The sequence below is a fragment of the Syzygium oleosum genome, unplaced genomic scaffold, assembly GCF_021117445.2.
Source record: "Syzygium oleosum isolate NSW1041296 unplaced genomic scaffold, Sole_v2.1 Sole_v2.09, whole genome shotgun sequence".
NCBI classification, from domain to species: domain Eukaryota; kingdom Viridiplantae; phylum Streptophyta; class Magnoliopsida; order Myrtales; family Myrtaceae; genus Syzygium; species Syzygium oleosum.
This window is the reverse complement of record NW_026607493.1, coordinates 2,123,511-2,133,096: the sequence shown is the minus strand read 5'-3', so window position 1 is coordinate 2,133,096 and position 9,586 is coordinate 2,123,511. Positions and strand designations below refer to the sequence as shown.

Below are 9,586 nucleotides of genomic sequence, written 5' to 3'. Positions count from 1 at the left end.
GCGATGGTATTGCACATATAGTCAAAAGTGATTCAATGGACTAAATTAAAAGTTCACACATTGCACTTTGATAAAATTTCACACATAACTAATATCATTATCTCTTCCAGAAGCGGAAACTACATGTGCTTTACATCTAAGGCAATAGATGTCAATCCAATGGATTTTGCAAATTTACTTCCTAATTGCTCCGAAAAAAAATTCTAAATAATTATGAAATACGATCTCCCCAGAAGCTTTCCCATTATTGTTTCTGGTGCCATGACTCCAAACAATAAACATCGCACTTTTTCTATAACGTTAAAAGAGAAGCTGGCTCTGTAGTGAAAATCACAAATCACATGATTGGGATGAGTGTGAACTAAAAAGATATTTAAAAGGCGATGGTCATCATTATTACGAGCCAAACAAAATAACACGTGGAAAGTAAATTCAAAACTCACCATCTACTGCGAATGCTCCAATTTCCTTACACTAAGATCGTGAAGTTGCTCTAAGTTGACTGTAGAAAGTGGTATTTCTGGGGCAACTTGAACGCGAAGCTCATGGGAGACTTGTGCCATGGTCGGTCGAAGCCGCGGATCGGTTTGCAAGCATGCAAACGCTAGCTTGGCGATCGAGACCACATCTTGTGCATCTTGAAGACGAAGTCTAGAAGGTGAGAGATGTTGATCTAGCACATCCTTCAACAGCATTGGCGACTCAGTTTGGGTAAATGATAAACATTCCCGAAAGACATGATCTTCTGGATGCTTTCCCATGATTGTCTCTAATGCAACGACTCCAAAGCTATACACATTGCATTTTTCGGTAGAAATTATAGAATAAGCCAGCTCTGCAAGCGGAGATATCATATAAATTTTTAGAAAGCTCGATCCCAAGCTGTATTCAAGTTGACAACATTGCTTCCCAAAACGTGATGATTACTAGTACAAATTTCTACCTAGTCTAAACTTTCAAAATTGATTTGAGCATGGGAGTACATGCTTCAGCGAAGTTCAAAGAATTTTGTTTGACTTGAAGTACAAGCATCATTTAAGTCAAATGAACTTTAATATACTTGAAATGGATCGCTTATGATGTTTTTACGCATTTTTGCCAATTCTTCCTTATCAAGGAAATCGAAAAGCTTTCTGATCAACACTGAACTTAAAAGCTCTAAATTAGTAAACTAATTTCTGTAAGAAGATTACATAAATAAAGAACCCAGTGAAAGTTCAGTTATAGAATGGATATCCGACATTGAATGCCCATCAAAATTCAAAAAATTACGAAGTACCTGGAGCAATATATCCGATAGTGCCAGCAATATTAGTCCAATTTGATAAATCTGGCCTCAATAGCCTTGCGGTGCCAAAATCAGAAACATGAGCTTCATAATCGCGATCCAATAGGATGTTATTACTGGTCAAGTCTCGATGAATCAACGGAGGTGAACATTCGTGATGCATATAGGACAATGCATCCGCAACTCCTCTGACCACATTTACCCTCTTGTCCCATTGAAATTCTTTTGCTCTTTCATCCTCGTTCAAAGTTGTTCTCAAGCTTCCTCTTTCCATGTACTCATACACCAAAGAGCACCATTGGACATGAGAGCAGAACCCATAAAATTTCACTATGTTGCGATGGCGTAAGTTTGTTAAGGCTTGAATTTCCCTTTCAAATGGTATCAAATCAACAATCTCACTATCTTCTTGGGATGAAGAGATTTGCTTCACAGCAATCGTTTGACCTTTTAATATCTCGGCTTTATAAACGATTCCATATGCTCCTTCACCCACATAGTACTTGGAGTCAAATCCTTCCATGGCCTCGACGATTCGGTCATAGAAAGCCTTGCCATCAAAACTCAAAATACGGAAAAAATCCAAATCATTTGCATGTTCATTGTTGTCTATCTTGATAATCCTTCTTCGACGATGATTGATGAGTACAAGAATGATCACGGTGCAAGGGAGAAGGAGAAACCCCAAGAACGATAGAATGAGGATTACTGTGATTCTAGCTCCAACGTATTGATTGCGTTTCTTGCTCCCGGTAGAATTGCATTTCGGTAAGCCAACGACATTTCCACAAAGCCCTTTGTTATGTTGAATTGCCTCAAATGGAGCCTCATTGAAAGCTTTGACATTTGGGAGAGGATCTTCGAGGTTATTGTAGGATAAATCGATAGAAGTTAAGGCTGACATATCACCAAAAGTATGTGGAATAGAACCGGATAGGCTGTTGTGGGAGATAGTTAGAACTTGTAGCATTCTCATCTGTCCAAGTACTCCCGGTATGTTTCCGATCAACAAATTATGACTCAAGTCAAGAACCTCAAGGAACTGTGCTCTACCTATCTCCGGAGGAATGCTTCTCCAAAATTTGTTTCTGCTCAAGTTCAAGCTCAACAAGCTTCTGCATGAGCCTAGCTGCACCGGCATCGATCCGCTCAAATTGTTTGATGCCAAGTTCAGATGTGCCAGATGGGATAAAAGTCCAATCTCAATCGGGACCTTTCCCATAATTGAGTTGTGGCTTAAATCGAGTTTAAACAGCATCGACAAGCTTCCCAATTCTCTTGGAATCTCTCCACTTAAATTATTTGAAGAAAGGTTGAGTTCTTGTAACTGAGCCATCCTGCCAAATATTACGGGTATCTTACCAGAAATGTTGTTATTTGATATCTTTAAGGTCGTCAAATTACGACAACTCTCCCACTTCCATGAAAGTTCGCCGTTCAAATGGTTGTGGCTTAAGTCAATAAAATATAGATTTGGATATATTCCAAAAGCTTCTGTTATGTTTCCAGTAAGTTGGTTTCCATCCAGCCTCAATCTGATTAATGTGCTACAGTTCTCTAAGCTTGTTGGGATGGGACCCGTGAAATGATTGTTGTTGATGGAGGAATATTGCAATGATCTCCCAAGGCATATATCTCCTGGCAATTCCCCCTCTAGTTCATTATGATATAGATGAAAAGATGTCCAGCGTGTTAACTTATTAAGTTCAAAAGGCAAGGAGCCAAAGAATTTGTTGTAACCAAGGTTAAGAGCAGATAAACTTGTCAAGTTTCCAATGGAACGAGGAATTGATCCTGTGAGATAGTTGGTTCCTAGGTCAAGGCCAATAAGAGAAGTGAGCCTCCCAATTTCTGAAGGTATGGGTCCCAAAAGTCCATTTTCGGAAAGATAAAGAAGAGATAAACTCGTCAAGTTTCCGATGGAAGGAGGAATTGAGCCGACGAGATTGTTGGATGATAGGTCAAGGTTGGTAAGTGAAGTGAGCCTCCCAATTTTTGAAGGTATGGGTCCAGAAAATCCATTTTGGGAAAGGTAAATGAAAGATAATCTTGTCAAGTTTCCGATGGAACGAGGAAGTGAGCCAGTGAGATTGTTGGACGATAGGTCAAGGTTGGTAAGAGAAGTGAGCCACCCAATATCCGAAGGTATAGGTCCCAAAAATCCATTGTGGGAAAGGTAAAGAAGAGATAAACTCGTCAAATTGCCGATGGAACGAGGAAGTGAGCTGGCGAGATTGTTGAATGATAGGGAAAGTCTAATCAGAGAAGTGAGCCCCCCGATTTCCGAAGGTATAAGTCCCGAAAGTCTATTCTGCCATATGTAAAGAATTTCCAAATTCCTCAAGCCACTTATCTCTGTCGGAATGGAACCGGATATGTTATTTGCACATAGGTACAAAGAATGAAGACTCTCCAGCATACCTATACTTGGAGGAATTGCCCCAGACAGTTCATTGAAGCAAAGATCAAGAGAGTTGAGTTTGGAAAGGTTACCTAGACTCGAGGGAATGGAACCATAGATTGAGTTCTTGGCGAATTTAAAGCTAACCACACTGGTTAAGCGCGAGAAGTCAAGGCCGTCTAGAGTTCCTCTCAAACCGAGATTGAAAAGATTTAGATGGGTGATGGCTCCAAAACCGTCACAAGTGACACCGGTAAAGCTGCAAGGATTGTCGCCGTGCCATGAAGAGAGGAGAGATTGGCTATGGTTGTCGAGAGTAGATTTCCAATTCAAGAGAGCCTCTGCTTCATCTTTATTCCCGGTCGCGTTGATAGTGGGAAAAGAAGTGGAGGAAGCAAAAGTGCCTGCTCCATGAGATGAAGTGGTGTCGACCAAGAAGAGCAAGAAGAAGAAGAAGACAACACGTGAAGGAGACATGATGGGCAGCAACAAGGAAGAAGCCATGATTTGGGAGGGTGGAGATGGTTCAGGTCTACACGTATTGATAACAAGATGTGTGACATATTTATAGATGGAACATCCACTGCGGAGTCCTATGCCTTTTTACAGCTAGTCAGCTTTTCCGGCAAATGGGGCCTTTCTTGAACAATTTTTTTAAAATTTTCTTTTTTTGTGATTGATGATATATATCAAAGATAATGTCTTTTCCTTTTCCAAACAGTTTAGCTTGCGCCATTTAGGTATAATAAGTAAATAATACCGATCGATGAGACTCAATTGCGGTCTATCCCTGCAGTTCTACCCACACCGCACTGGAGATTCTCCACCGAAGCCAGCTCTCGACACCTTCAGTCACGTTCGCCATGTCCCAAGCCACTCGCAAAGTCCCCTTGCCCCCGACTCAGGATGGTTCTGATTGACTTGCCGGAGTTCGAGTCCCTGACGAAGGTGGTGGCTCGAACCGGTGTTCCTGACCGAATTGATGTCTCACAATTGGACACTGCAACGATCCTGCACTCATCGGGGACGACGACTGTGGGAAAAGTTTAAAGGCGTGGTGCTGACCCACTAGAACTTGAGTGGACCAGTTTAGTTCAATCGCGAAATTTGGGGGATTTAGGGTTTAATTTGGAAATTTTGAAAATTGGGTTCAGACCATTTCAGACAAAAAATTCAGGAAGCGTTGGAGTTCCTGCTTTTGCCTTGTGGTTGTGGTGCAGAAAAGCCATGATTAAGAAAGAAATGGAACTTTGATATCAGTTTCTTCTCTATTATTTCCATGATAAATTGACAACTCTATTGATTATCTTCAAGACAGTAAAGATAAATAAATAGATAATGTTTAATTAATACTCATAATCCATTAAAAAAAATTACTTAGCACCAATGCAATCACTTAACCAACCCTTGAGTTTAAACCTATGTGCATTCGTAATGTCTATATGAAGATCATGTAGTAAAAATTAGAATCACTTGAATAGACATTTACTTTTTTCCTCTTTACTTCATCTAATCATCCAAATTTCGCGATGAACTCACTCTCATCTTTTTTTAATCTAGACATGCAAAATTTACACAATATACAAATATTTATCCTTAAATTCAAATATAATCTTTTCTATAAATTTTTTAAATTTCAGTAATATTTCAAAATTTGACGATGGGAAAGCAAAAAAATTGCCTTTTGCTTTTTAAAAAGCTTAACTAAATAGTCTCTTAAATTATATGCTTAAAAATTGCCATAAACATTCTTGAAACTTTCTAATATCTAGTATAATCTTTTATTTTCCATCCGAATTGGTGTTTATACAAAAAAAAGATACTTTAATCAATTTATGTGGCTTGACAATATTGTTGCACAAAGAAATTAAAATCAAATTCTTGATGCATCCGCCCATGCTTATCTCATAATAATCTTCCGAAGATACAAAGCCAAAAGGTCACTGATACGATTGAAAACGAGTCAAGTAACTTGGTTAATTCATAAGTATATGCTTATTGAGGTCCAGTATTAAAAAAAATTAATTGGGCAAAGGTCAAGCTTAAGTATCTATTTAACAACGTAACAATTAAATGAAAAATATCATTTATCGAATTCACAATTGTCGATGTTAGGAATAGATTAACAAAAATTGTTTCTCAATTTTTTAGTAATTTCAACATTTGAGCTCAAGCTTCGAATAAATTTAGAGATAATAATACAAATAGTCCCTGAACTTTGGCCCAATGGGCAATGTGGTCCCTAAACTTTTCATTTATTTAATGTGCTCCCTGAACTTTGGCCCAATATGCAATGTGGTCCCTAAACTTTTAATTTGTTCAATGTGGTCATTAAACTTTTGGGACATATTCAATGTAGTCCTTGAACTATATGAAAATATCCAATGTCATTCTTCTATTAATTCAAGATCAAGGACAGCATTTAACATTTTCATATAATTTAGGAACTAAATTAAATATGTACCAAAAGTGCAAGGACTACATTGTATAAATCAAAAGTCCAAGGACCACATCTCACATTGAATCAAAGTTTATGAACCATTTATGTCATTTTTCCATGAAATTACTTTCTATTTGAGTTATGTCGACATCTATCTAGGACAATCGAATATGATCGAACTCAATTATTAAAGTAATGAAAAATCGTGGATCCAATGGGAAGGAGTTATCGTGCTGCAATGTCCTCAATCTTTTTAAGCTGTCGTTCCCTTTTTTTCTATTATGTATTCCATTTTTTGTCTGATTATCCCTACTTGGAACTCACTATAAAAAATAATCATGAAGTAGGAATAATTTATTCTACTGAAATTTCCTTAATTTGTTCCATCTTTTAATTGAATTTTAAATTAGTTTTAAAAAATATAAAAAAGAAACAAAGAAATTAAAAACCACCCTGGGCATAACGTGCGTGAGCCTATCACGGGGGCTAGCACGGCCCGTTGGGGTCATGGGCGTGCCGGCCCGTGCACGGGATTTCCCATGACTTGCTCGGCCCGACACATGAAATTGACAGGAAAATTGTCCAAAAAGTCTTAGACCTATTGCTTTTTTGCCAATTCAGTCCTAAACCTTTAAATTTTGCCAATTGAGTTCTAAACCTTTTCACTTCTTGCCAATTGAGTCAATTCGGCCAATTTTGATCGGAAATCGCTGACGTGGATGCGGGCGATTAAATATCATGTCCCGTTCATCAAGTATATTATCTCTCCTTCTCTTCTTGACTTTTGGATTCCTCAATCATCATCATTCTTTGAGGAATACTAGCTTCACACATTTGGGCAAACAAATTCCGTCTATTAATTGATGTGCCAGTTAGTTATTACTGACCGTTGAATATGACCTGCTAATTGCCCTAATGCCGAACTCGCTCTGAAAGGACTGATGTCAATTACGGACGTTCTCATCACTTTGATCCCCAAAGTCCCAAACCCAGAAAACATGAGTCAGTATAGACCCATAAGCCTCTGCAACGTCAGCTATAAAATCATTTCCAAAGTGCTGGCAAATCGATTGAAACCTTGGCTCCCTGGAATCATTACCATGGAGCAAAGCGCGTTCATCAGTGGACGCCAAATCCAGTACAATATACTGATTGTACAAGAGGTTTTGCACCAATTGAGAATCAGGAAGAGAAAGAAAAAATTCCAGGCGGTTCTAAAACTTGATATGCAAAAAGCTTACAATAGAGTGGAATGGGATTTTCTGGGGGCTTGCATGCTAAAAATGGGTTTCAATGAGAAATGGGTGACTATGATTATGAATTGCGTCTCCTCCATCACTTTCAGTGTGAAGGTTAATGGGGAACCTCAAGAGTACTTTCAACCATCTCGAGGCATTAGACAAGGTGACCCACTCTCCCCCTATCTTTTTATCATTATGGCTAATGTCTTGTCCCATCTTTTGCATAAAGCTTTGGAAGACGGCAGCATAAAAGGAATTAAATTGAACAGTTTTTGTCCAACACTCTCGCATCTACTATTCGCTGATGATGCCATATTTTTCTTAGACGGGAAAATTAGTGAATGTCAGAATCTAGCAGGGGTTTTGAATCAATATTGTTTTGCGACCGACCAAGCAATAAACTTGAACAAGTCAGGGATTTATTTTAGCAATGGCTGCCCACCTGATATGAAGAAAAACATGGCCGAGGAGTTGAGAGTTCCTGTGATAGAAAAGACTGGGAAGTACCTAAGCATTCCTTCCGATTGGGGGACCTCAAAAAAGCAAATGTTTGCCCGGATACTGACTAGGGTCAACATGAAATTAGAGGGTTGAAAGGAAAAGCTTATTTCAAGGGCGGGAAAGGAGACTTTGATAAAATCCGTAGTGCAAGCTATACCTCAATATGCGATGTCAATTTTTAAGATTCCCATCTCCGTTTGTAGAGCGATTGAACAAAAAATAGCTTCGTTTTGGTGGAAACAGAATGGATCAAAGATGGGCATTCATTGGAAGAACCGGAAGGTACTCAAGTTAAGGGAAACGGAGGGTGGTCTCGGATTTAGGGATCTCATAACATTCAACAAAGCCATGTTGGGGAAGCAGGCCTGGAGACTAGTCCAATCCCCCTCAGCCCTATGGAGTCAACTCATTAAAGGACTCTATTTTCCCAGAGCTAACTTTTGGAACGCTAACAAAGGCTCCCGACCATCGTGGGGATGGAAAAGTTTGTTAATGGGGAGAGACACCATCTATCCATCAATCAAATGGGTCGTTGGCAATGGGAAATCAATCAGAATTCATGAAGATAGGTGGTTACCCCAGGGTTTGATCGGAGGACCAGCTAATTCAGAAGACCCCCAAAGAGTCGAAGAATTGTTCGTTTAGGGAAAGCAATGCTGGGATGAACAGAAACTGAATTCTCTTTTCAGCGAGCATATAGTCGAGGAAATCACGGCTATACCACTGAGCTCTACCCCCAAAGAAGATGTACTAGTGTGGGCAAGGAATAAAACAGGGAAATACACTGTAAAAGACTCCTATAACAGAATGCAGCCATCAGAATATCAGCAGAATCACAACCAGGCCTCCTCCTCGTATCAATTTCCCAAATCCTTATGGCAGAAAATTTGGAACCTCAATACCATGCCAAAAATCAAGCACTTCATTTGGAGTGTGTGCCAGAATAGCTTACCAACTCGTGAGAACCTGTGCAAGAGAACAATAACGCCAGATCCCCTTTACCCTGTTTTGCAGCCAAACCCCCGAGTCAGTGGAGCATCTCTTCTTGCTTTGCGACTGGACAAAAGCAGTTTGGTCAGACTACCGACTGCAAATGCATATCTCTCGCTACGGAATTACTAGAATCAACAAGTGGCTGTTGGAAATTTTGCTACAAAATACGGACTTACCGTCACACCGAGCTGGTCGCAGGGGTATTGTGGAAAATTTGGTTGGCTCGAAACAGAGTCATCTTTCGAGATCGAAGTCCGGATCCAAGCTTGATAGTCGACGAAGCATGTGCCTTAGACAAAAACTTCAAGCGTTGGAACCCCAAAGTGATCAACAGAGAAAAGCGAAAGGGGAACTCACCTATTTCGTGGACTCCTCCAGAGACCGGCGTATTAAAACTAAACATCGACGGGTCAATCGTCGAAGGCGAGAGGGTGGGTGCCGTTGCCGGGATTTGCCGAGATTCTACTGGGAGAGTTGTGGGTGGTTTTGCTAAAAGTGTGGTAGCCTCCTCGGTGATGGAAGTCGAAACCCTAGCTTTGCATGCGGCTCTATTGTATTTAGAAGATGAAACTGATCTGTGGAAAAGCAAAACTGATCTGCAGAGAAGTGTTGATCTGCATGTGGTGGTGAGCTCTGACAGCTTATCTTTGGTGGACATCATAATGGGCCAGACTCCGGGCACGTGGGAGATTCAGGCCATCCTTGAAGAATGCAAACAAAAG

The 9,586-nt window shown here is 39.9% G+C and overlaps 1 protein-coding gene across 1 annotated transcript; it reads right to left on the bottom strand.

Annotated features, from left to right (window-relative positions):
- Positions 1-286: 286 nt before the first annotated feature.
- Positions 287-3,012, bottom strand: LOC115664793 (MDIS1-interacting receptor like kinase 2-like). The gene is made up of 2 exons (XM_056314914.1): positions 1,280-3,012; positions 287-835 (listed from the first exon to the last, which is right to left on the bottom strand). The coding sequence occupies exons 1-2, from the start codon at positions 2,622-2,624 to the stop codon at positions 447-449; spliced, it is 1,734 nt and encodes a 577-aa protein (XP_056170889.1). The 5' UTR covers positions 2,625-3,012; the 3' UTR covers positions 287-446.
- Between the last annotated feature and the right edge of the window lie 6,574 nt (positions 3,013-9,586).

Excerpts from the sequence above, each read along its gene's own strand:
- LOC115664793 (XM_056314914.1), bottom strand. The coding sequence starts at position 2,624 with ATGGCTCAGTTACAAGAACTCAACCTTTCTTCAAATAATTTAAGTGGA. Across the intron at positions 836-1,279 it reads TATCGGATATATTGCTCCAG|AGCTGGCTTATTCTATAATT; the intron begins GTACTTCGTAAT and ends CTCCGCTTGCAG.